The sequence below is a fragment of the Coregonus lavaretus genome (assembly GCF_964263955.1).
Source record: "Coregonus lavaretus genome assembly, chromosome: 16".
NCBI lineage: Eukaryota > Metazoa > Chordata > Actinopteri > Salmoniformes > Salmonidae > Coregonus > Coregonus lavaretus.
In genome coordinates, this window is record NC_140003.1 from 24962656 (window position 1) to 24990441 (window position 27786).

General features: G+C 45.7%; 1 protein-coding gene across 5 annotated transcripts; it reads left to right on the top strand.

Annotated features, from left to right (window-relative positions):
• Positions 1 to 879: 879 nt before the first annotated feature.
• On the top strand, positions 880 to 27786 carry ralba (v-ral simian leukemia viral oncogene homolog Ba (ras related)). 5 transcript variants are annotated; one of them, XR_014614449.1, is made up of 7 exons: positions 892 to 1027; positions 8930 to 9067; positions 18460 to 18629; positions 19204 to 19412; positions 25515 to 25692; positions 25896 to 26157; positions 26884 to 27786. XR_014614449.1 is itself a non-coding variant. In XM_084179631.1 (6 exons), exons 3-6 carry the CDS (start codon positions 18516 to 18518, stop codon positions 26019 to 26021), a joined length of 627 nt encoding a protein of 208 aa, XP_084035757.1. In that variant the 5' UTR covers positions 901 to 1027; positions 8930 to 9067; positions 18460 to 18515; the 3' UTR covers positions 26022 to 27786. The 5 variants fall into 5 exon arrangements, 3 of the variants coding, with proteins under 3 accessions (XP_084035756.1, XP_084035758.1, XP_084035757.1); XR_014614448.1 differs by lacking the exon at positions 8930 to 9067 and having other exon boundaries at positions 885 to 1027; XM_084179631.1 differs by having other exon boundaries at positions 901 to 1027; positions 25896 to 27786.

Consider the following 27786-nt stretch of genomic DNA (forward strand, 5'->3'; position numbering starts at 1 on the left):
TGTTTGAGATTGTCTGCTTTGGGGAGAGTGAACATTCCCACTCAACTGGATGAGGGATACAGGCTAGCTGTCCGCCGCCACAACGATGAGGTTAGTGTTGATAATCACAAGTTTACTGGAGAACTGAAACTGACAAGGCTGACAAGATAGGACCCTTTTGTCCATTGTTATTGGATAGGAACAGAACTTATAACCAGCTCCTGACCTAAATAGATCTTAGCACAACATTTTACTCAACATATCATATTCCATATTCACTATAACAAATATATTTACTACGACATTAGCAAGAACCGCCACATCCTCAGCCGGCTAATCCAGTGTGTGAAGTTTTGCGGAGTGTTTGAGTTAGCTTTGCGAGGCAAAGATGAAACTGAGGGCTCCACCAACCCTGGTAAGCCAACACTTTTGAGATCAGTCAATAAATGCTTCTGGTATTGACTTATATGCTGCCCCTGTCTTCATGTTGTTGCTGGACATATCTTTTTTAAAATGTGTGTAGGTCACCTAAATCATCAGAAAAATTGCCCCCCCTGAGAATTTTTTCAGGAGCCGCCACTGCACAAACGAAAGACAACTAGGCCTATGTATGAAAATCAGTATTCATACAAGGTGCAGTGTGCCTATTCAAATGCTTTCAAACGCACCTCTCTCTTCCATAAAGTAGCTCACTGCCCTAACACAGATGGATTGCTGAAAGGAGAGAGTTATCCCATAGCTTTCTTCGATCCATGTCACTCCCAGTCAGAGATGAGCCTACTACTTCAAGTAAGGAGGGAAGTAAGGATGCATTTAACAGTATTTGACGAGGCCATTTGGAGTGCCAGCGCCAGAGAGCTGTTGTCGACATCATATCCTGTCGTGTTTCCGGCTCCCTGCACGTCCGGAAAGGGGGGGTTTGAGTTGCAGCAGACGGTCGGTCTGTGTTGGAACAGTGGAAGTCGGCAGCTCTATGCCTCGCTATTCACCATTAATGCACTCATCAAGATAGCAGCAAGAAAAGGGGAAACGTCAAAATCTTGCTTTGGTAAGCTTTCATAAATATCTCATGAATAAATATATATTTATTACAGAGCATTTCTATGTAGCCATAGGGCTACGTCTCTGCTCTTACAGAGTGAGGAAAGGAAGGAAGGGAGTGAAGGACAACCCGCCTCGACTGGTAGGTAGCCTAACTACAATCTTTACATTAGCAGACTATGGGCATAAATGCTCATATTTGTGACTCCTGTTTGAAACGACCATAATACAATTATTCCAAGTGGTAGGGCCTTTACCAGTTGCACTTGTCCAATTGAAAGCATACTCCCTGAGGTAACGGGGATGTGGCACGAGGATAATAGAAGTCCTTTGGAGACCGGCATTATTTTTATACATTGTTGCACTTGGCGGTATAATGGACTAGTAAAACAACAATGTTGCTTTAATATTGTTATTGTATCAAGGCCTAATCAACGATCATTGATGGTTAGGCTGTATCACTGCGATCTTTTCTTATGTTTATTTATTTTCTGTTAGTCAGCTGTTTTGATTAATGTAATTTAAATCATATTAAATCCTAGTATTTAATCCTAGAATTTAATCTGATCCCTGGCCATGACCCACACACATAAAAATTAACATTTCCATTTCACACCACACACTTGTACAGGTTACACACTTGTAGATGTGTGAAACAGGACAAATATAAGCATCCCCTATTTGACCTTTTTAATGTTTTAATTATTTTACTTAAGATACAGTAGGCCTATTAGATAGGCTACATATTAGATACAGTAAGAGTGTGTTAGGCTGCTGTATCTCTGATGGCTTCCCCAGAAACAATGTTTCATTTAGCTCGCCCACCATGGATTATCCTAACAGACCATTTTGTAGGTAATTACACTGTTAAAACACTGTCTTTTAGGCTAATATGACTTTAGGACTACATCAACCAGAGAATATGCATAGGAGGATACTTCACATCTTGTTCCTTATTTGCCTTATGCATGTAAACAACACTGTGCTGCCGACATGGTTTTGTACCATGCATACATTGATTTTACAGATGTCTGATGAGATGGACACACCCAAGGTAGCTCACATGCATGTGTGTTTAGTAAAATCTGACCGGTCAGAAAAACTATATTTTCCCATAACATTTTGTCTGTACATTAGGACACACTTATCATGCATGAGTTAGTATCTTGTCTCTTTAAAAAAGGAATGACATGTATGTACTGCCCTGTCAAAATAGTTCACCAGGTCAACAGAGGAAGGTCTATACTAAGGCCTATAAGTAATGCCATTTTAATTTGTTACCAAAACCGATGCATGTATGGTCCTTGGACTGAATTCTATTAGGTGTTGAAATTATTTGTTTTAAACATGTAGGCTAATAACACATCCTTCCTGCTGATGCTCAACAACAATCATGTCATGTAGCCTTTATGAAGTTTATAAATTACTTAAATATTGCCTTTTTGTTTTAATTTGAATGCTGCATGTCTGTTATTCTGCTACTTCTTACTGTTGTTCTTTGAGTTGGGTGTAACCTTTATATTTGGCCTTTATCACATGACAGCACCCTTATCACCAGCGTGTGGGAGGGGCACACACACACACACACACACACACACACACACACATACACACTTTCCTCTCTCTCCAGCGTTCTGACCATACTGTGCTGTGATATGTTAACATAAGACACTGGCTGTGCAACTTAATATTATGAAGGTGTTCCTAATGTTTGGTAAACTCAGTGTAAATTAAATAAAAATAGCCTAGTACACACACCAAAACTTTTCAAATGTTCAAATCAAAAGGTTATTGCACAGAAAAACGTGGACAGTCAGGTGCATCACAAATTCAGAACCGCTGGACAGCAACATAATAAACTAAAGCACTGATCATTGAGAACGAGATCAGAATGACTGCTAAGGCTTAATCCATAAATTAAATCATGAAATAGGTAGCCTAGCCTACAAAATTAAAACACACATATGTTTAAATCAAAAGGCCTGATTATAATGACATCAATAAAGCAGCCACATACCGAGTCCCCGATGCCGACACATTCAGAAATCAAAAGATGGTTTAGTATTTAGTTTAAAAGCTCTGATGAAGGCCAAGAGAACAATAAACACTTTTCAGTGAGAAAACTGAAATCCACTTTGGGTAAAGAAAATATAGAAAATAGTTATGTTTTCAAAGATGTACACTCTTAGGGGGGGGGGGGGAAGGTGCTATCTAGAACCTAAAAGGGTTATTTGACTGGCCCAATAGGAGAACCCTTTGAATAACCCTATTTGGTCCAGTTAGAACCCTTTCCACAGAGGGTTCTACATGGAACCAAAAATGATAATACCTGGAGCCAAAAAGTGTTCTCCTATGGGGACAGCCGAAGAACCCTTTTGGAACCCTTTTTCTAAGAGTGTTGTAGCCTACGATGCAATACTCCCGGGTGGCGCAGTGGTCTAAGGCACTGCATCTCAGTGCTTGAGGCGTCACTACAGACCCCCTGGTTTGATTCCAGGCTGTATCACAAATGGCCGTGATTGGGAGTCCCATAGGGCAGCGCACAATTGGCCCAGCGTTGTCCGGGTTTGGCCGGTGTAGGCCGTCATCGTAAATAAGAATTTGTTCTTAACTGACTTGCCTAGTTAAATAAAGGTAAAATAACAAATAAAATAAAAATGTAAGGAGAAGAAAAACGACTTAGCCTACATTTGAACACCACCGCAGAAGCTTTGGGCATCTTCCCAATTAAGTAGCCTAGTTTGGCTACTTGAAGAGAACTAGGGCCTATCACTCGCAGCCCACATCTTCCAATGCATTGTTGAAACGTGTGCGTCGAATTCTACTAGATGAAGACCCAAAATGAGACTAACATCCTGGCATTTAAACCATACTTGATTTTTCGAAATGTCGTATGCTATTAAACATTCTATTTTCGCATACTGAGAATGCATCATGCGTGATTGCGTTGTTTCCCGCTATTCGTTGATTTCGGTAGCACATCTCCATATCTAATTGATCAGCTATTGTCAAAGCCGAAATCAGTATGACATCCCGGCATTTAAAGTATACTCGATTTTAGAAATGTCGCATGCTATAAAAAATTGTTTTTCTCGCATACTCAAACGGCCTACTATTTAGGACGCAAGTGTGGGTATTCGGACACGGCCAGTGAGCTGTGCAATAGTAACATCCCCATATTAAGCTCTCTGCGCCTCAGGGTGGACCAAGTCCTAGTTTCATTCTCTCTCTTGAGGAATAGAGCATGAACAAGATCCACCCATTTTGATTATATTATGCGTTCCTCTGTTCTGTCATGTGTTAGTGCCACATTTAACTCTCGAGTGCAGCCAGTTAACCTTAACATTTACCTTGTTAAGTGAAACTGCTGACTAAAGTATATCCTCCATCAACTGGACCAGTTGTTGTTGGCTGTTAACACATTCCTGACAATATTGCAAAAAAAAATCACAGGAAATAATAATTTCAAAATCAAGGGAATCAAATCAAGGGAATCACAAGGAAATGAATGATGCTGAAGTGTAGTAGCCTAGATATTCCATATGTAAACATAATCCTGTTTGTACAGCTGGTGTTGCCTTGTGCTTCCATTCCTTGTGCTCTTTCAATTTCAGAATGGCACCCAAAATAAGGTTGTATTCAGAGCATTCTTCTCTCTTTGAAGGCAGAATGTAGAGACCGCCCTATCAGATCCTAATTCAGGTCCCCTTAACAAGATAACATGTCGTTTTACAGTAGGAGTCCTGTCTAGTCTTAATTCACATCTTTTTCAAGTTGAACTTCAGATGACCAGACCAGTATGAGTGACTCTGAATGTGAAGGCATTCACATTCTCCTTCCCACAGCTGGAGTGTTCGTGTTAGGTGTCTTTGACCCTAACTGAATAAACAGTTTTGTTAATAACCCATTAAAGTCAACAGACTTTCGTTAAGTGAAGTTCTGAGAGATTCTGAATGTCTTATGACAAGGATTATTAATGGGTAATGATGAGGGGTATGCATGGTGGTCATAAATGAATACTTTATCCTATGACAAAAAAGTGGCATGCAAGGCCTTGACTGTCTGATGCTGTTCTGTCTCAGTGAGACTGCTTTATTTCCCTCACTGATTGTGAAGGACTGTCAGCATCTTTGTTTCTGTGGAGAAAGGTCCTGAAAATGGTACTGGACTGGCCCTGAATTCTTTCTCTCCCCCGAGCCCTAAGACACTCACTCAGGCTGTGGATGTTTATGTGACTGTCTCAGAGTTACTCAAGGCCCTTTCGTTTAAAATGGAATCCCTCTGGTTACTTCCTGTTACTGGGAGCTGTCAGAAAGAATATGACAAGTATTATCTGATGTAGCAGGAGAGCCGAAAATATGGGTTTCCTTCAGGGTTCTTTCTTTCCAGTTTAACCTGACAACAGTTCAGTTAGCCTATCTCCGCTCCGATCCAAGACAGAGAACCTCATGCACTATTTAATTATCTTCCTAGTGATTTTAGCTGACTGTCTCTGGCCTGGCCTCCTGTCCTGTCTTCTCGAAAATCATTCAGAATGTAATGACATCTGAGTAAGAAGAGGACCATCTGCTAATGATGTTGGCAGTGGAGGTTGAGCTAGACAGGCACAGACATACAGCCATTCTATATAACTTGGGAAAAGCTTTTCTCAGAGTCAGAGAGGATAAAGAGAGACTGATCCTCATGCCATCAATCGTCTGCTCTGGGTCAGAGGCAATGCTGTATATTCTGTTGTGAGAGTCAGGTCCTATCACTGACCTCCTGGTGATGAATGCCTTGTTGGCTGGCTTCCCCTTGTGCCTACTGGAGAGAAGGGAGAGGAGTTGAAGTAGTGGGAGCCAGCCACACCTGGGTTCAAATACTATTTGAAATTCAAAATACTTTAGGTGTGCTTGATTTACTATGCCTGTTGTAATGGAGCCAATGGAAAAGTCCCAAAAGTTCCAAGCCCCACCTGCCTGGTATTCCAGGTAGACTAAAGCTTGTCTCTGTTTTTGACTGAAGCCGGGGATGTCTTCACGAAATGCTTGTTTTCTCACTGCATGTCCTAGCAAGCCCTGGGAGGTGGCTGGTCCCCTCCTGTTGTAATGGAGCCAATGGAAAAGTCCCAAAAGTTGCAAGCGCCACCTGCCTGGTATTACAGGTAGACTAAAGCAAACGCTCAAAGTATTGGAAAGATTTCAAATAGCGTAGTATTTGAGACCAGGTCTGGGTGGTAGTGGGTACCAGCCCTTCACCCTCCCTGGACTATAACATGTCCACAAGCAGGGCCTCTCTAGGGAGGCTGGGCTGAGGTAGGCTCTCCTTTCGCCATAACCCACCCCTGTCTGTCACCGGGTAAGCTCCTCCAGCTCTGCTCAACTTCACCCAGAGCCCAGACCCACTCATAGTCTGCTGACTTTGACAAGGAAAAAAAGGGCTCTTATAGCTTCTCTTTTTGGCCCTGCTTAACTTATGTATCTGCCAGCTAGTTTGTGGTTTTTGTATCCCTCTTGCCTTCTTTACCCCTCTACCTTTCCTTTCTCTCCTACCTTCCACATCTTTCTCTCGCTCTCTCTGACTGAAGCTGGGGATGTCTTTACGAAATGCATGTTTTCTCACTCTCGCTTTCTCTCCTTTCTTCCACGTCTCTCTTTTTGACTGAAGCTGGGGATGTCTTCACGAAATGCTTGTTTTCTCACTGCATGTCCCAGCAAGCCCTGGGAGGTGTCTGGTCCCCCTGAGCTTGTGCATCTAACACAGGAAGTTAAGCCAAAAGCATAGGCTCACTACCATAGGAACAGGCTTTGATAATAATCTGACGTGTCCTCCTTAGGCCTAAATGGTATGCAATCCAATGTATGGATTCTATGTGTTTAACCTTTTTGTGATTATTTTAATTTTAACACCAATAACACCAAGCAAAATGACTACAAATGTAAACAGGACTACAGTGGGGGAAAAAAGTATTTAGTCAGCCACCAATTGTGCAAGTTCTCCCACTTAAAAAGATGAGAGAGACCTGTAATTTTCATCATAGGTACACGTCAACTATGACAGACAAAATGAGAAGAAAAAATCCAGAAAATCACATTGTAGGATTTTTTATGAATTTATTTGCAAATTATGGTGGAAAATAAGTATTTGGTCAATAACAAACATTTCTCAATACTTTGTTATATACCCTTTGTTGGCAATGACACAGGTCAAACATTTTCTGTAAGTCTTCACAAGGTTTTCACACACTGTTGCTGGTATTTTGGCCCATTCCTCCATGCAGATCTCCTCTAGAGCAGTGATGTTTTGGGGCTGTCGCTGGGCAACACAGACTTTCAACTCCCTCCAAAGATTTTCTATGGGGTTGAGATCTGGAGACTGGCTAGGCCACTCCAGGGCCTTGAAATGCTTCTTACGAAGCCACTCCTTCGTTGCCCGGGCGGTTTGTTTGGGATCATTGTCATGCTAAAAGACCCAGCCACGTTTCATCTTCAATGCCCTTGCTGATGGAAGGAGGTTTTCACTCAAAATCTCACGATACATGGCCCCATTCATTCTTTCCTTTACACGGATCAGTCGTCCTGGTCCCTTTGCAGAAAAACAGCCCCAAAGCATGACGTTTCCACCCCCATGCTTCACAGTAGGTATGGTGTTCTTTGGATGCAACTCAGCATTCTTTGTCCTCCAAACACAACAAGTTGAGTTTTTACCAAAAAGTTCTATTTTGGTTTCATCTGACCATATGACATTCTCCCAATCCTCTTCTGGATCATCCAAATGCACTCTAGCAAACTTCAGACGGGCCTGGAAATGTACTGGCTTAAGCAGGGGGACATGTCTGGCACTGCAGGATTTGAGTCTCTGGCGGCGTAGTGTGTTACTGATGGTAGGCTTTGTTACTTTGGTCCCAGCTCTCTGCAGGTCATTCACTAGGTCCCCCCGTGTGGTTCTGGGATTTTTGCTCACCGTTCTTGTGATCATTTTGACCCCATGGGGTGAGATCTTGCGTGGAGCCCCAGATCGAGGGAGATTATCAGTGGTCTTGTATGTCTTCCATTTCCTAATAATTGCTCCCACAGTTGATTTATTCAAACCAAGCTGCTTACCTATTGCAGATTCAGTCTTCCCAGCCTGGTGCAGGTCTACAATTTTGTTTCTGGTGTCCTTTGACAGCTCTTTGGTCTTGGCCATAGTGGAGTTTGGAGTGTGACTGTTTGAGGTTGTGGACTGGTGTCTTTTATACTGATAACAAGTTCAAACAGGTGCTATTAATACAGGTAACGAGTGGAGGACAGAGGAGCCTCTTAAAGAAGAAGTTACAGGTCTGTGAGAGCCAGAAATCTTGCTTGTTTGTAGGTGACCAAATACTTATTTTCCACCATAATTTGCAAATAAATTCATAAAAAATCATACAATGTGAATTTCTGGATTTTCTTTCCTCAATTTGTCTGTCATTGTTGACGTGTACCTATGATGAAAATTACAGGCCTCTCTCATCTTTTTAAGTGGGAGAACTTGCACAATTGGTGGCTGACTAAATACTTTTTTTCCCCACTGTATATTCTGCCTTACAACTAAGTACAGACTACAGTGAGAAGCTAGCTATGCATTCTTCATATATATCTTTCAAGACATGGGCCTTATTCTGAAGTAGGTCGGTCCGGACCGTCGTTGCAAAGGTTATTCTTATCCCCTCCTTCTCTTACATACTCTACTGTAGTACAGATGACATAAGGCCATGTTCTGGTCCTCTGTAGCTCAATGTGGTCCTCTGTAGCTCAATTGGTAGACCATGGCGCTTGTAACGCCAGGGTAGTGGGTTCGATCCCCGGGACCACCCATACGTAAAAATTTATGCACACATGACTGTAAGTCGCTTTGGATAAAAGCGTCTGCTTAATGGCATATTATTATATTATTATTCTGTTTTTAGGAAACAAGGCTTGCTGTAGCTCTACCACAGGCCCATACCATACTACTCTAATTTCTCAATGAAGAACAATGTCCCACGGTCTCATAGCCTAGGCCTAACTCTGCCATCAGTCTGTCCCTGACTGTGTTCTCTGTTGAGGTAAGTCTTAATAATCACATATATGTGGCTAGGTATGTTATGCTGTCTCTCTCTGTGCCCGCTGTGCATGATAGTGTCTCTCTGTGCCTGCCTGTGCTCTATTGAGGTAGTAGGCCTACATCTCATTAGACTAACTCAGGCTGTGTGTGTCAGTGTCTCTGACTGCCTGCCTGTGTTGGGGGACACTGCTCGAGGGCCTCTCAGGCTGATTACAGTACATGCCACTGCAGATGTGTGGCATTCTCCCACTCATGTCGAGCGCCAGCTGGTAATCTCTCTATCATGGTAATGGAACTGTGGGTTATGTTGCCAGAGCTGCACTAGCAGCGTGTGATATGGCTATAGTGGGAGATAGACAGAGAGCCAGGGGTCTGGGGTCTGTTCAGTGCTTAGAGGGCCCCGGCCGTGTCAGGAGTTGGATGAGGGGCTGATATGTTTATCGCCATCACTATTGCTCTGACTAGGAGGTTTTGATTCAAGGCCACTATGGCCACATAGCATCTGAGTCAGAAGGATGTGAGTGGGATGTGTAGGACAGATATGAGCGTCGCAATCACTCTGATCACTGTTGTTTGATTCCAGGCCACCACATAAAAGCATATATATATCTGTTAGCATATAATTTATCATAGCATATAATTTAGCATAGCATATCATTTACCGTAGTATAGCATCTAGCATAGTATATAGCATAGCAGATAACATCTGTTAGCATATTCTTCCTGGTTATTCTACCACTATGTTGAGCTCCAAGCTCCTCTCTGGAGATCCCAAAGATCCCCTTGCGTCCTTCACTCTAGGCAGCCAGGCACCCCTGATCCCTGAGAGGGAGTTGAGATGAAGTGGGACCTGCCCTGTCTCCATGGTAACCTATTGATTGGAGCCTAGGGGCCACTGTGTGAGTGTGTGTGGGGTGGGGGGGGGGGGGGGGGGGGGGGAGACAAGACAACTAGGAGAGGAGGATGCCGTTTATTTATTGGAAATAATGGAGAGTGAGCTGTAAATTAATACTAAAGATCAATAAATGTACCCGGGTCTCTAATGTAAGGAAAGGAAAGAAATAGAAAAGCTGAGAGGGTGCTTAGGAGTTGTATGAGTGTGTGGTAGCAGTATGGGATTGGGAGGGAGTGAGTATTTGAGGAATGTAAGAGGGTGTCATTGGGAGGTTCCCTGTATCCCCTGTATAAGTGAACACCCCCTAATCATCCCCAGATGGACTGGATACTGAACCCCAACTGAAAGACTACTCCTCTCTGATGTCATCAAAAAATTACATATGGTGTTTTTACTCTACATATTCCAGAACATTGTGCATAGCTATATGGTCCTCTAAAACCTATAAACATACAGTTGAAGTCGGAAATCTACATACACCTTAGCCAAATATATTTAAACTCAGTTTTTCACAATTCCTGACATATAATCCTAGTAAAAATTCCCTGTTTTAGGTAAGTTAGGATCACTACTTTTATTTTAAGAATGTGAAATGTCTGAATAATATTAGAGAGAATGATTTATTTCAGCTTTTATTTCTTTCATCACATTCCCAGTGGGTCAGAAGTTTACATACACTCAATTAGTATTTGGTAGCATTGCCTTTAAATTGTTTAACTTGGGTCAAACGTTTCGGGTAGTCTTCCACGAGTGGGTGAATTTTGTCCCATTCCTCCTGACAGAGCTGGTGTAACTGAGTCAGGTTCATAAGCCTCCTTGCTCGCACACACTTTTTCAGTTCTGCCCACAAATGTTCTATAGGATTGAGGTCAGGGCTTTGTGATGGCCACTCCAATACCTTGACTTTGTAGTCCTTAAGCCATTTTGCCACAACTTTGGAAGTATGCTTGGGGTCATTGTCCATTTGGAAGACCCATTTGCGACCAAACTTTAACATCCTGACTGATGTCTTGAGATGTTGCTTCAATATATCCACATAATCTTCCTTGCTCATGATGCCATCTATTTTGTGAAGTGCACCAGTCCCTCCTGCAGCAAAGCACCCCCACAACATCATGCTGCCACCCCCGTGCTTCACAGTTGGGATGGTGTTCTTCGGCTTGCAAGTCCCCCTTTTTCCTCCAAACATAACGATGGTCATTATGGCCAAACAGTTCTATTTTTGTTTCATCAGACCAGAGGACATTTCTCCAGAAAGTACGATCTTTGTCGCCATGTGCAGTTGTAAACCGTGGTCTGGCTTTTTTATGGCGGTTTTGGAGCTGTGGCTTCTTTCTTGCTGAGCAGCCTTTCAGGTTATGTCGATATAGGACTCGTTTTACTGTGGATATAGATACTTTTGTACCTCTTTCCTCCAGTATCTTCACAAGGTCCTTTGCTGTTGTTCTGGCATTGATTTGCACTTTTCGCACCAAAGTACATTCATTTCTAGGAGACAGAACGCATCTCCTTCCTGAGCGGTATGACGGCTGTGTGGTCCCATGGTGTCGATACTTGCGTACTATTGTTTGTACAGATGAACGTGGTACCTTCAGGTGTTTGGAAATTGCTCCCAAGGATGAACCAGACTTGTGGAGGTCTACAATTATTTTTCCTAGTTCTTGGCTGATTTCTTTTGATTTTCCCATGATGTCAAGCAAAGAGGCACTGAGTTTGAAGGTAGGCCTTGAAATACATCCACAGGTACACCTCCAATTGACTCAAATGATGTCAATTAGCCTATCAGAAGCTTCTAAAGCCATGATATAATTTTCTGGAATTTTCCAAGCTGTTTAAAGGCACAGCTTAGTGTATGTAAACTTCTGACCCACTGGAATTGTGATACAGTGAATTATAAGTGAAATAATCTGTCAGTAAACAATTGTTGAAAATATTACTTGTGTCATGCACAAAGTAGATGTCCTAACCGACTTGCCAAAACTATAGTTTGTTAACAAGAAATGTGTGGATTGGTTGAAAAACTAGTTTTAATGACTCCTAAGTGTATGTAAACTTCCGACTTCAACTGTAAGTAAAAATGTGTTAGATCAGCCCTTATATAAACTCAGCAAAAAAAGAATTGTCCCTGTTTTAGGACCCTGTCTTTCAAAGATAATTCGTAAAAATCAGAATAACTTCACATATCTTAATTGTAAAGGGTTTAAACACTGTTTCCCATGATTGTTCAATGAACCATAAACAATTAATGAACATGCACCTGTGGAACGGTCGTTAAGACAGACGGTAGGCAATAAAGGTCACAGTTATGAAACCTTAGGACACTAAAGAGGCCTTTCTACTGACTCTGAAAAACACCAAAAGAAAGATGCCCAGGGTCCCTGCTCATCTGCCTGAATGTGCCTTAGGCATGAGGACTGCAGATGTGGCCAGGGCAATAAATTGAATGTCCGTACTGTGAGACGCCTAAGACAGCGCTACAGGGAGACAGGACGGACAGCTGATCGTCCTCGCAGTGGCAGACCACGTGTAACAACACCTGCACAGAATCGGTTTATCTGAACATCACACCTGCAGGACAGGTACAGGATGGCAACAACAACTGCCCGAGTTACACCAGGAATGCACAATCCCTCCATTAGTGCTCAGACTGTCCGCAAGAGGCTGAGAGAGGATGGACTGAGGGCTTGTAGGCCTGTTGTAAGGCAGGTCCTCACCAGACATCACCGGCAACAACGTCGCCTATGGGCACAAACCCACCGTCGCTGGACCAGACAGGACTGGCAAAAAGTGCTCTTCACTGACGAGTCACGGTTTTGTCTCACCAGGGGTGATGGTCGGATTCACGTTTATCTTCGAAGGAATGAGCGTTACACCGAGGCCTTTACTCTGGTGCGGGATTGATTTGGAGGTGGATGGTCCGTCATGGTCTGGGGCGGTGTGTCACAGCATCATCGGACTGAGATTGTTGTCATTGCAGGCAATCTCAACGCTGTGCGTTACAGGGAAGACATCCTCCTCCCTCATGTGGTACCCTTCCTGCAGGCTCATCCTGACATGACCCTCCAGCATGACAATGCCACCAGCCATACTGCTCGTTCTGTGCGTGATTTCCTGCAAGACAGGAATGTCAGTGTTCTGCCATGGCCAGCGAAGAGCCCGGATCTCAATCCCATTGAGCACGTCTGGGACCTATTGGATCGGAGGGTGAGGGCTAGGGCCATTCCCCCCAGAAATGTCCGGGAACTTGCATGTGCCTTGGTGGAAGAGTGGGGTAACATCTCACATCAAGAACTGGCAAATCTAGTGCAGTCCATGAGGAGGAGATGCACTGCAGTACTTAATGCAGCTGGTGGCCACACCAGATACTGACTGTTAATTTTGATTTTGACCCCCCCTTTGTTCAGGTACACATTATTAAATTTCTGTTAGTCACATGTCTGTGGAACTTGTTCAGTTTATGTCTCAGTTGTTGAATCTTTTTATGTTCATAGAAATATTAACACATGTTAAGTTTGCTGAAAATAAACTGAGTTGACAGTGAGAGGATGTTTCATTTTTTTGCTGAGTTTATGATCTATTCTAGGGAACACCCTCCACACGTGCATTTATGAATGTAGCGAATTAGGGGTGTTAAGAATTCAGAAGAGTGAATGTACTACTAAGCGACTAGGGAGGTTGGACCAGGCTTGAAACAGACCCAGCACCCTGCTGCCCAAATTTGTCAAAGAGTCCTCTGTGTGTTCCTCTGCTTGGGATGGTTAGTATGCATCGTGGGGTGTCGGGCAGCTCGGATTGGGGAGCTGCCTTACCTCACAAATTAGCCACAGAATCTGCATTTTAACTGAATGGACCTTACATACTGTTTCAAATATGATCTTTAAAGGAAGTAAACATTGAAAAATTGCAATAAAAATAAAAATCAATCCCTCTCTCTGCTTCTCCATTATTCATAAGCCATCTGATGATAAACAAGGGGTGCGTCCCAATAATATTTCCTTTCTCCTGAAGTGTGCACTCGTTCACTACTTCCTACAAATCTAAAAGCATTGGATTGGTCGAGGCATGGGCGTTTAACCATATTTCTTATACCAGTCAATTCCTTTCAAATCATTGAAGGGACGTGAAGAAGTGCACACTTTGGGAGGAAGGAGGTAATTGGGATATAACCAGAGTCTGTGAGTATTCCCCTGAGCTCTCTGTCCCTCTGTGCAGGGTGCTGCTTAGGTTACAGATGAAATCCCCTTCCCCCTAAACACCTGCCTTGTGACTTCAACTGTAAGAGCCCACTCTGGCCACAATCAATGCAACACTAGTCCATAAGCTATCTACCATACTTATTCTAGAGAAAGACTAGAAGGGAACTTGCTGCTCGTACCATTCACTGTGTGGAAATAGGGTAAAGAAAACAATAGCTTTTTGTGTGTCTCTCTCATCAGTGAGGAATTATGGTTGACAGTTGCATGTTAACAGGTGATGAGGAACTGGCTAGTCCTGGTACTGTTTTGGAGGGAAGTGAGAAGTGAGCTCGTCCAGAGGAAGTGCATACTGTAGCTTGATTGAGAGCCAGGGTTTTAGAAAGGGGAAGGGAGGCCTGCTGGGGGATGTTTTCTGGGCTTGCAATAATTTACATATTAGTCATTTAGCAGACGCTCTTATCCAGAGCGACTTACAGGAGCAATTAGGGTTAAGTGCCTTGATCAATGGCACATCGACAGATTTTTCACCTAGTCAGCTTGGGGATTAGAACCAGCGACCTTTCGGTTACTGGCACAACGCTCTTAACCACTAAGCTACCTGCAATCCCCCTGTTTTCCCCATCACATTTTTCAGAAAGTCCCCAACTGGCCTTTAAGGTGAAGGCAGGGAGAGTCATGCCAGACAACTGCATTCTGAACACTTTACCAGAGAATATGTTGAAATCAAACAGCAGTTACAGTATGCTAACATACTGGTCCCATCACGGCTCATGTTTTGAAACTCAAGTTTTATAGCTTCAACTTATTTTTAATGATTATGGAAGGAAGGAAGGAAGGACTGACCAAGAGAGGGACTGACCAAGATTTGTTGAAGACGTCGTAGCATGACTAACTGAATGAATAACTGATCTGTTGTTGATCAAGTTACGTTATAAATTCAATCAGATTGTTTTCCAGTACTGTACTTCTATTTCAGTCAGTGTGTTATTGATGAGTCACAGTATAAAATTACATTTGTAAATGGCAGGATATGTTCTGTATCACATTAATATGGACCTGACTCTGGCCTCTGAAACCCATAATTTCAGTCAATGTTCTGTTAGGTTGACTACTGTTTAATTGCAGTAACCTGTACACCATGTCGCCTGTCACCTGACTTTACCCTGACTGATCTAACCTGGCATGTCTCTAGCAGCAGTCACCTGCTCTGCTCCTCGTCCCTTCCTCCTGCCCCTCCTCCCCCCAGTGTCCCGGGCTGAGCTCCTATCCTGACGTGTGCCTTGATTGGCCCCAGCCCTCCCCTCCCCCTTATCGCCTCTGCTGTGGAGAGGGTTTGAGGTCACCCTGATCAAGCACTTCTCATCCAACAATGCACTGATCTACAGATAAGTATTTGTAGTGTACAGAGTAGTACACATGCAGAGGAGTCCTGACTGAGGCCTGTTTCTATCCTACACTGCATATTATACATTACACTGCAATAAATAGGCCTACTGGATAGGCCATGGGAGGCTAAAGGCTGAGCCAGGAATTTCCCAGTGTCGCACTGTTGTGGGCTATTCGATGTCGGAATGTGCCAGGACTGTGTAGAGAACATGGCACTGCCTAGCGGGCTCTTCTCTGCTGCTATATGGACTCACTGAGCTGTCTGTTGTATGTGATCTGGAAGGGTGGAAGACAGTGGAGAACAATGTCTGCCTGGCCCTGTGCCTGGCTGTGCTGTATGGACTCACTGTATCGTCTGTGTGCAGAACATAGGCTTCCTTCTGCCTGCTATATGGACTCAGTGTATTGTCTGGGGAATCCTAATGAATTCCTGCAGCCTGGCTGTACGCTCCAGTCATTTATATTTCAGCAGCTCCTAGCTGTCAGACACAGACCGACCAGGCAGATAGGCCTAGTACAGCCTTACAACCCTCTACTGTACTATGCTGTGTATATAGGTCAGGTAGAAAGCAGTGTTTTCTGCTGGGGCCGGGGACGCAGGGCTGCCCTCCATTTAACCTTAGCGTAGACTTTAATTGACTGGCCCTGAAGTTAGAGGAAATGAAGGAGGATCCCATGACTCCGACTCATTCTCGATGGGCCTCTCATCTCATTCACAAGCCATCTTAGTTTTTTTTCTTCAATGAGCCTACAATGACAATGACATTATCCATAATGATACTGTAATAATACTGTAATGTAGTGTAGATTAGGGAGTAGCATTGGATTGGTACAACATTTTAAATTGAGACCTAACTGAAAGTGAATGAGTGATAAACTAGGCTGAGCGGTTCCGCTTCTCTTGCTCGGTCTCATTGTGTGTTAGATGGAAGTAACACATTTACTGTACCTCCTGTTTTAAAGTGCTGAGCTCGTCACTCAGCAGGTTCAGGCTGCAGAAACCCGGTGTGTCCTTCCTGTCCGCTCAGGGCTGCCTCTGTCGGCCTCTACGTCGCCATGGTTACTAGAAACAAAGACAGGACATTACACGGGCAGACCCGTTTTTTCTTGTCAGGAAGATCCAGGGTGACCAGGCCTCCGCTCCTCCCTTCATCCCCCCAGTTAGTGGTTTTACCTTGATGAAGCTATTTGTTTTCTGCTGTAGACATATCATAGCTTACCTGTGGCCAAGTGTGCAGGAAAAACACTTGAGTGTCCAGGTTTGTTGATCGATATACTCTACAGTAATGAAAAATGTTGTTTGCTTTAAATTCACGATCAAGATTATACCTCTCTATCCCGGATGCCATTTATTTGACTTGACTTTACAGTCAAACAGTAATGTGCACACCCAGTGAAACACTGTTTGAGTGTGTTTATGTCGAGCTGACAGGTTTGCTGGTATGGAGGATCAGACAAGAAGACATTCCCATGAAGCTGGGAAAGCTCTGGGTTTCCGAAGACAGAAATCCCCTGAGGCAGGATGAGAACCGGGGACTAGCAAAGTTTCCACCCCTCTAAACAGAAACTCTCAGCCAGATTCGGGCAAGTCTATAGGCTAAATGTCCCCTCTCGAATATGATCAGTGATGAAAAATCAGCGTGATGGAACTTTAGTTGTCACATCCCACAGTCCGTCAACAGATGCCACTGGGCAATTCCACAGTAATGGAATACATTTTTTCCCGCTTTAAAATATCTTTGAAATCAATGGTTTTTGTTTGGTATACATTTTAAAGTGGAAAATCAGAGTCTCAGCGTAATTCCGTTACCATGGATTTGCCCTACTACCATTTATGTTATGTGCATCAGTCCATGAGAGATTACCTGTACAGGTGTGGGGTGAAGGTTGTCATGGTAACCAGCTAAGCTTGGCCATGGCCGTGCCTGGAGGGAGGGGTAGAGTGGAGAGAGTTTCAGTAGACTACTATGCTACACCGAAACAGGAAGAACAGGGCTTGGTCCCTTCCTGGACAAAGCCTTCACAACAGCGTGAAGGGAGAGGTTACAGGATGTTACAGGATACAGTTAATTTTCCAGCTCCAATTAATCATCATTACAGTGACTGTATGAGGGGAGTTGCTTGGAGATTACTTCACATGTGTGTGTGGTCAATGTGTGTTGGAGAGTTGCCTAAAAAATAATAATCTGCTATTTCCATGACTTTCTGTTGATAACTCGCAGTTCGAACACTTCTCTAAGAAGTTCTAAACCTGTTCTCGCTGAAGCTCAAAGGCCATGATTGTTAAAATATATGGCAGACGATATGTTAATAAACTGCTTTGTCAAGGGCTATCAAGTTGGCCAAAACAATTAAAATTTAACCCACTGAACTAGGTTGACAAAATGTCCCTAGGCACTAAAAGTCACCTGAAAGCAATTGTACAGTTTTCTGTGTATGCAGATCTATTGCCCTGCCCTGAAGGTATCTTACTGCTTCCTTTGAGGTTTTCTATGAGTTAGGCTGTCCTTAAAATAGGGATTTATCATGGTTCAAAATCCCACCCTACAGTAGGCATGTGTTTGATCGGTGGTATTGCCCTTTAGATGGTGAACCCCACTAAGTGAGCTATTAAAGTCTGCTGTGAGATTCATGACCAGCCTATTTGGCAGTGTGGGGATGAGGTTTGGGACTGGCTGCAACGTAGACTGGTTTGGTTTCACAAGCTCGGTTCAACTATGTGTAAGGTTTTGTGAGTGCTTTTCATCGAACAGGTTGACCATCAGTTTTAGTAGGCTCTGTGATTGACTGGGCAGTGTGTGTGTACAGTGTGTAGGACTGTTGCTGTGTGTATTATCTGGATTGTATGTGTGTGTGTGTGTGTGTGTGTGTGTGTGTGTGTTCACTGACTGACTGTTGTACTTTCTGTCTCTACAGGTGGTTTCAGTGAGTGTTTGGACATAGTGACGGTGTGTGTGTGACAGATACCAGCGATGGCTGCCAGTAAGAGTAAGACCCAGAGTTCTCTGGCCTTGCACAAGGTCATCATGGTGGGGAGTGGTGGGGTGGGCAAGTCCGCCCTCACACTGCAGTTCATGTATGACGAGGTGAGAGCACGACACACATACTTGTTAGGGCTGGGAATTTCCAGGGACCTCACGATACGATATTATCACGATACTTAGGTGCCGATACGATATGATTTTATTGCGATTCGATGTTCTAAACATATTGCTCACCATATGTCTGCTGCAGAAGGACAAGAGAGAACCATGAGAAAACGAGTTTTGATCAGTCATGGAAATAAGTGCTGAAAACAAATTGGCTCCCTATTTAAAATGAATATGGAGAACAAGCTATGAAGGAAAAATACTAGCGTTTTGGTGCAGGTACAGCAAACTAGCGTAAAAAATAATATTGCGATATTGTCAAAACGATACGTTATATCGTCAAAAATAATATCCCGATATTTAACTGTATCGACTTTCCCTCATCACTAATACTTGTTCCTTTTTGTCATATGTTAATGTTTCAAAGCTGTATTGTGTAGAAGCTTAGTTTTCTAACTTGATACACCTAATCTTCTTGACGATGCCTCCCAGCTTATTTCCACATTACACTCTGTGAAGTACTGTAGTGACTGATGAATCATTCTGACAGTTCTGTGCTTCCTCCTCCTAGTTTGTGGAGGACTATGAGCCCACCAAGGCAGACAGCTACAGGAAGAAGGTGGTGCTAGACGGAGAGGAGGTCCAGATCGACATCCTCGACACGGCTGGACAGGAGGACTATGCTGCCATCAGAGACAACTACTTCAGGAGCGGAGAGGGCTTTCTGCTAGTCTTCTCCATCACAGAACACGAGTCCTTCACAGCTACTGCAGAGTTCAGGTTGGTCCCATGACTAACTCCTCATGTATCCTAGCATGGCATTAAAGGCAGCCTAATGTGAATCAGACTGAACACTCACTATGACAGTAATGAAAGAAGACTTGGAAGCTATGATTTGCTTGCGTGTGTGTGTGTTTGCCTGCGATATAGACCTATGTTTGTCACGGTTCAGACAGACGACCAGAGGACCACAATTGCGTCACACCAGAAAGTTTATTAAAACTTAAGGGAAAAGGGAAGTAGGGAGTGAATGAAGGCTCCAGGGGTAACAGGGATCCCGTCCAATGTGCTGGGTCTGTGCCCCCCCCAGTGGCAGCGATGCGTCCTATGAAGCCGGTGGTGGGTGGTCCAGAAGTCCTGGGGGGGGGGAGACACAGACACAACAGGGCGGAATGAAACAAGGCAGCAGTACAGTTCAAGGGAAATCCAAAATACGTAGTAGCAAGGCAGAAGGCTGGTCAGAGTTACCGGGATTGAAGAGTAGTCAGGAGTCGTTATGGCAGAAGCAGGTCTGGATCTCCTGGGGCAGAAGAGTATCCAAAAATCAGGCAGGTCCGGGGTCACAAAACCAGGGTGAGCCAGAAGCGCGAGCAAACAGGTTCCGGGTGTGAGCTTTGCAGACGATCTGACACCGGAGAGCTGAAAGACAGGGCCTTAAATACTGGGAGAGGTAGTGGGTAATGCAGCGCAGCTGGCAGAGTAATTAGAGCAGAGCAGAGCAGAGACAGGTGGAGCTAGTTAGGCTGAGTAGAGAGAGTGGTGAGCAGAGTGGAAGAAAATTAAGGTGGTAACCCGGTGGAGTGAGAGGCTCATGACAGAACCCCCCCCCCAAGGGACGGCCCCAGAAGTCCCAAGAGCAACACCACGCCGGGCGGGAGGAGGGGAGCCGGAGGAGGGCTAGAACTCCTCCGAACGGTCCGAGTGAACGTCCTCATCCTCGGAGGAAGCCGGAGGGCCGTGGTCGGGAGATGGGACAGGTCCCGAGACAGGATCAGGCACAGGACAGGAAGCCGAGCGGGCAGGACGGTTAGGGACCCCTCTGGGGCGGCCCCTACGGATTGCAGGTTGATCAGGATGCCGTTGGTGGAAAGCGGTGATGAGAGTCCTATCCACAATCCGACTAGCTGGCACCCAGGTCCTTTCCTCAGGTCCATAGCCCTCCCAGTCAATGAGGTACTGGAGACCCCTACCCCTCCGTCTGGACCGAAGCAGGCGGCGGACGGTGTAAACCAGACCACCATCGACGAGCCGTGGAGGAGGAGGACAAGGCGCAGCAGGGACCAGCGGACTCTCATGGATGGGCTTAATCTTAGACACATGGAAAGTGGGGTGCACCCTCAGGGAATTAGGCAGTTGGAGCCGGACAGCAGTTGGGCTAATCACTCTTATGATAGGGAATGGGCCAATGAACCGAGGTGCCAGCTTCTGCGACTCCACCCTGAGTGGCAGGTTCTTCGATGACAACCACACCCTTTGACCAACATGGTAGGTGGGAGCAGGAATTCTCCGACGGTTGGCCCCGGTAGTGTAGCTGGCAACGGATCTGAGGAGTGTGGCTCGGGCTTGTGACCAGGTGCGGCGACATCGACGGGCAAAAGCAAGTGCAGATGGGCAAGTAACCTCCTCTTCCTGGCTGGCAAATAGAGGAGGCTGGTATCCATAAACACATTTGAAAGGGGACATACCGATGGCAGAGCAGGTCAGAGAATTGTGTGCGTACTCCACCCATGTCAATTGCTGCGACCAGGAGTGGGGGTTGCGTGAAGTCATGCATCGCAGTGCCTTCTCGAGCTCCTGATTAGCCCGCTCTGACTGCCCATTGGATTGGGGATGGAATCCGGAAGTCAGACTGACTGTGGCTCCCAGCAGGTGACAGAACTCCTTCCAAAAAGCGGAGGAGAATTGTGGACCACGGTCAGAAACTACATCCTTTGGCAGTCCGTGGATCCGGAAGACGTGTTCCAGGACCACCTGGGCGGTCTCCTTGGCGGTTGGGAGCTTGGGGAGGGGAATGAAGTGTGCCATCTTGCTGAAACGGTCAACTATGGTGAGAATGACGGTCATGCCACTTGAAGGGGGCAGCCCCGTGACAAAGTCAAGGGCGATGTGAGACCAGGGACGTCTGGGCACAGGCAGGGGCTGCAGCAATCCGGCTGGGGGCTGGCAGGACGACTTGTGTTGGTTGCAGATGGGGCAGGCTTGGACGAATTCCCGTACATCCTTTCTCAGAGAGGGCCACCAGAACCTCTGGGCGAGCAGGTTGTAAGTGCGGGTGGAGCCAGGGTGACAAGCTAGGCGGGAGTCATGTCCCCACTGAACGACCTGGGACCTCAGGTCTTCGGGGACAAAAAGGCGGTCAGCTGGGCAAGTGCTGGGACCTGGCTGGTTACGGAGAGCCTCCAGCACCTGTTCCTCAACAGCCCAGGTCAGAGCTGCAACGATGCAGGGACTTGGCAGAATCGACACAGGGTCCTTGGAGGGGGTGTCATCCTTCTGGAATTGACGGGAGAGGGCGTCTGGCTTGGTGTTGCGTGATCCAGGCCGGTATGACAGAGTGAAATTAAACCTGGTGAAGAACAGGGCCCAGCGGGACTGCCTGGAGTTCAACCGTTTGGCCGTGCGGATGTACTCCAAGTTCTTATGATCGGTCCAAACGAGAAATGGAATGGTGGACCCCTCCAGCCAGTGACGCCACTCCTCCAAAGCAAGCTTCACAGCCAGCAGCTCACGGTTCCCTATGTCGTAATTGCACTCAGAGGGGGACAACCGACGTGAGAAAAAGGCACAGGGATGGAGCTTCCTATCCTCCGCAGCCCACTGAGAAATCACAGCACCAACTCCCACATCCGAGGCGTCCACCTCCACAATGAATTGCCGGTCCACATCAGGCATCTGGAGGATGGGAGCGGAGGTGAACCTCACCTTGAGGGTACTGAAGGCTTTGTCGGCTGCTGGGGTCCAGGTGAAGGGTTGCTTGGTGCTGGTTAGAGCAGTGAGAGGGGCAGCAACGGTACTGTAGTTCCGGATAAACTTTCTATAGAAGTTAGCAAACCCCAGAAACTGTTGCAGCTTCTTTCTGTTCTCCGGAACTGGCCATGAAGTGACTGCTGATACTTTGGCAGGATCCATTTGGATACTTCCCTCTGCCACTATGTACCCCAGGAAGGCCACTGTCTTGACGTGAAACTCACATTTCTCTGCCTTGGCGTAGAGGGAATTCTCCAGAAGACGATGAAGGACTTGCTGGACATGGCGGGTGTGTTCAGACAGGTTTCTGGAGTAGATTAAGATGTCATCCAGGTAAACGAAGACAAACTTGTTTAACATGTCCCGCAGTACATCATTCACTAGAGCCTGGAACACAGCAGGAGCATTGGTGAGGCCAAAAGGCATAACCAGATACTCGTAGTGGCCTGTTGGTGTATTGAATGCGGTTTTCCATTCATCTCCCTCCCGGATCCGCACTAGGTGGTAAGCGTTTCTGAGATCCAACTTGGTAAAAACAGTGGCTCCCTGGAGCAACTCAAAAGCAGAGGTGAGCAGAGGCAGAGGGTAACGGTTTTTCACTGTGATGTCGTTGAGTCCCCTGTAGTCGATGCAGGGGCGAAGAGATCCGTCCTTCTTCCCCACAAAGAAGAAGCCAGCACCAGCAGGAGATGAAGATGAACGGATTAATCCTGCAGACAGAGAGCCATTGATGTAGTCCTCCATGGACTTTCTTTCAGGAGCAGACAACGAATAAAGACGACCCTTTGGAGGGGCTGTTCCAGGGAGGAGGTCGATGGCACAGTCGTACGGTCGGTGAGGGGGCAGAGATGTGGCTCTAGCTTTGTTAAACACCTCTCTGAGACCATGGTAGCATTCTGGGACATTGGAGAGATCAGGAGCGGAGTTAGTAGGTACTGGCCGAGGGGGTAGTGCGGCAGCAAGCAGGCAGGTTCGGTGGCAGTCCTCTCCCCACTCCCTGATCACCCCGGTCACCCAGTCGAGCTGAGGGTTGTGCCGGCGGAGCCATGGGTAACCCAGGATGAGGGGTTGGCCTGGAGAGGGGAGCAGGTGAAACTGGATAGTTTCTTGATGGTTTCCGGACAGACCCATCGAGACCGGGGCCGTGACATGAGTGACCGATCCGAGTAAGTGTCCGTCCAGTGCCCGGGCAGGAATAGGAGGTGTCAAACGGAGGTTCTCCAGTCCCAGTTGGCGTGCCAGCTTGATGTCCATTATGTTGGCTTCGGCGCCAGAATCCACCAGAGCAGCCAGGGTGTGAGTTGAGTCAGAGAGGCGGAGGTGAACTTGCAGCAGGGGTTTGCGGTCGGAGGACTGGATGGTCATTGAACTCAACCGGACTCCCCCTATGCCCGGTGAGCTTCGACCCTTTAAAGGGCAGGTTACCACACGATGTCCATCACCTCCACAATAGAGGCAGAGGTTAGAGGTGAAGCGGCGCTGGCGCTCTGCAGGAGTGAGAGAGGCTCGCCCAATCTCCATAGGCTCAGACTGATCAAGCTGACCTGGGTGAGTGGCAGTAGATGACAGGAGCCCAGTCGGATCTCTCCGAATGCCGGTAGTAGGTGGACCTTGGCGCCCCCTCTCACGACGACGGGTCTGTATCCTTCTGTCGATCCTGACAGTCAGTGCGATGGCTTCATCAAGAGTGGAAGGCAGTTCATGGGAGACCAACTCGTCCTTGATATAGTCAGCCAAACTATGGAAGAACGCGTCCACCAACGATGGTGTGTTCCAAGAACTTCGTCTAGCCAGGGTTCGGAAGTCGATGGAATGGTCTGCGACTGTACGTCTGCCTTGTCGAATACTGAACAGTTCACGAGACGCCTCTGCGGTTGGTGAATCCAGGTCAAACACCTTCAGCATCTCCTCAGCAAACAGGTCGAAGGTTGCACATGCGGGGGTTTGACGTTCGAACTCTGCTGTTCCCCAGAGTCGAGCTCGGCCCGTCAGGTGAGTGATGGCATACCCAACTTTAGCCCCCTCCGTGGCGAAGGTCCTTGGCTGCAAGGAGAACTGAAGTCGGCAGCTAGTCAGGAATGGCCGGACCTGGGTTGAATCGCCGTTGAACCGCTCGGGGTTTCCAATCTTGGGTTCCGGAGCAGCGGCTGCAATGACCGGGGCAGGTAACTCGGGGGCAGGGCTGGTGGGCAGACTGGCTGGGGTAAGGTTGGTGAGGAGTTGAATGATCATGGCGAGTTGTTGTTGCTGCTGCTGGAACTGCTGCTCATGCTCATCGGTTTCCATGTCGGGGAAAGTGTGCGCTGAGTCCATAATGGTCAGATCGTACTGTCACGGTTCAGACAGACGACCAGAGGACCACAATTGCGTCACACCAGAAAGTTTATTAAAACTTAAGGGAAAAGGGAAGTAGGGAGTGAATGAAGGCTCCAGGGGTAACAGGGATCCCGTCCAATGTGCTGGGTCTGTGCCCCCCCCAGTGGCAGCGATGCGTCCTATGAAGCCGGTGGTGGGTGGTCCAGAAGTCCTGGGGGGGGGGAGACACAGACACAACAGGGCGGAATGAAACAAGGCAGCAGTACAGTTCAAGGGAAATCCAAAATACGTAGTAGCAAGGCAGAAGGCTGGTCAGAGTTACCGGGATTGAAGAGTAGTCAGGAGTCGTTATGGCAGAAGCAGGTCTGGATCTCCTGGGGCAGAAGAGTATCCAAAAATCAGGCAGGTCCGGGGTCACAAAACCAGGGTGAGCCAGAAGCGCGAGCAAACAGGTTCCGGGTGTGAGCTTTGCAGACGATCTGACACCGGAGAGCTGAAAGACAGGGCCTTAAATACTGGGAGAGGTAGTGGGTAATGCAGCGCAGCTGGCAGAGTAATTAGAGCAGAGCAGAGCAGAGACAGGTGGAGCTAGTTAGGCTGAGTAGAGAGAGTGGTGAGCAGAGTGGAAGAAAATTAAGGTGGTAACCCGGTGGAGTGAGAGGCTCATGACAATGTTTGAAATAATTTCCATGACTTCTTGATTGTAAGACCATACACCTCTATTCCCTTTTCCCTATGTTTGTCCTTTGCACCTGACCTCAATAGTTGCCTCTGGATCCAGATAAAGTATTTGTAATGCGTGTAATGTGTGTGTTTTAGGGAGCAGATACTGCGGGTGAAGGCGGAGGAGGATAAGATTCCTCTGTTGGTTGTGGGGAACAAGTCTGACTTGGAGGACCGCAGACAGGTCTCTGTAGACGAGGCCCGAGCCAAGGCAGAGGAGTGGGGGGTGCAGTATGTAGAGACATCAGCCAAGACACGAGCCAACGTCGACAAGGTACAGTCTGTGTGTGTGTGTGTGTGTGTGTGTGTGTGTGTGTGTGTGTGTGTGTGTGTGTGTGTAATTACTGCAGACAATTATGTTCTATATGCCATTTTCAAGGTGATAAAGTGATACAGAAATAGTGGTGGACTATCACTTTGATAATTGTCTGTTCAGGTAAATGTGTGTGTTAACATTGTTTATTTTCAATTCTCAAGGTATTCTTTGACCTGATGCGGGAGGTGCGAGGCAAGAAGATGTCGGAAAACAAGGACAAAAACGGCAAGGGAAAGAACAAGAATAAGAACAAGAAGAGCTTCAAAGAGCGATGCTGTTTACTCTGAACCCAACATGGACCTTTACAACACAAAACGCCACAATCTATCGTTACGCTGAGGAACCAACCAGCTCAGAATCACATCAGAGCATCCATCCTCACGTTGAGTCAAAAGTTTTGGATTAGTTTTTAATCTGGCCATAGTAGTGTTGTTTAGCAGGTATGGGGTCAGTTCCATTTCAACTCTGTCAATTCCGGAAGTAAACTAAAATTACAGTTCCAATTTTGCTCATTGCTTTTCTAGAAGTGAAATGGAATTGAACCCAACCCAGGTGTTTACCACATTCTCAACCACTGTTTTTGCATCTAAAACTTAAGGTTAGATAGATAGCTTGACTGTTTATTGTTTTTAAAGGAAGGTGACCATTGTTCTTCTACTCTGTGACTTGAACTGCAACGCCTGATAACAACCCAATGACCAAACTGCCTCCAACACTAACTTCAGTCTGCTTGGATCTTGTTCTGTCTATCTCAATAGATCTGTCCTTTATGATCAACTTATGATTATACCATTTATTTTAATCAAGAATGGGACTTGGGACATTTTTGTCTAGAATGGGAATGGATCTGTGAATGGGGATTGTTTCAGTCAAGCACAGAAATGTAGCGTAACTCATTTAAATGCTTTTCACTGATGTCTATGTGGTCATGGATATCAACACTAAGCTGTGTTTCTTATTGAAAAAAATCATATTTTCTAGTTAGAATTGGGAACTAAGACTGAACTTGTCATTGTTTCCTCTACAATAGGATAAAGCAATTGTCAATCAAGAAGGCTCATTGCCTAAGGATTCAAAGCACGTGATATTATTAGGGCCAGGAGTTTCTCCGGGTCAGTTTACATTATCAGGAAAAACTCCTGGCCCTAGTCTAAGATGGATGTTGAGGTGTGAAGTTGTAAGAGTTTACTAACCAGAGGTCCTGTGGCAGTTAGCAGGTAGTGTTTCTGGAGCCACCTACTGGCACTTATTGGGCACTTCCTGGTAAATACAGGAACTGAAATGGAGCTTCTGCCACATCTGTTAGTCCATGCAATATGGGTCAGTTGGCACCATAAGAGGAGAGTGAGATTTAAGTACACTCTGTGTTGCCATTAACTATCAGCCAGTCACCTTCAGCTTTGGGTTATTCATATTTGTACTTGTTATGGATTGTATTCTAATGCGTTTGTAGAAAGTGCACTACATTGTTGCCAATACCTTAAAAAATAAGAACTCTTCAAACTTCCCATGCTGGAGAATGCTAAAGCGGTTTCTGCCAACACCATTAAGAATATCATGATATAGGCTACCAACTCACTACCAAATCACCCCTCTCTATATAAATAATGTTTGTTTATTAACTGAGTGTATGAATGTATGTATGTATGTGCTTCAGACAACAGTTGATACTTCTGGATCATTTGTGTCTGTGTGAAATAACTTGGGTCATGTTCATTAGGCACCAAATGGAACAAAACGGACTGGCACAGGGAGGGACTACCTGGACATGTCCAATAGGAAATTGTCATTTTCGTTTTCAGCTATAAACATTTAAAAATGTATTGTGCCCTAATGAACGCTACTCTGGTGATTGTTGGATCAGTCACTCTGTTCTGCCCTACAACAGTAAAGTAACATTTCCAACAACCACTGTCCTAATCATTCTGCGCTTTTATAACAACGTGTGACACTACTGTTTTCTTTTAAAGCTAGTCTATTGTTGCTAGGTTTTTCACCTTATTTTCTGAACAAAAAATACTTCAAAATATGTTGCCAAATAAATGCTTTTTT

Coding starts and splice junctions, on each gene's coding strand:
- ralba (XM_084179630.1), top strand. CDS start 18,516: ATGGCTGCCAGTAAGAGTAAGACCCAGAGTTCTCTGGCCTTGCACAAG. Junction 18,630..19,203: donor TGCAGTTCATGTATGACGAG/GTGAGAGCACGA, acceptor TCCTCCTCCTAG/TTTGTGGAGGACTATGAGCC. Junction 19,413..25,514: donor ACAGCTACTGCAGAGTTCAG/GTTGGTCCCATG, acceptor TGTGTGTTTTAG/GGAGCAGATACTGCGGGTGA.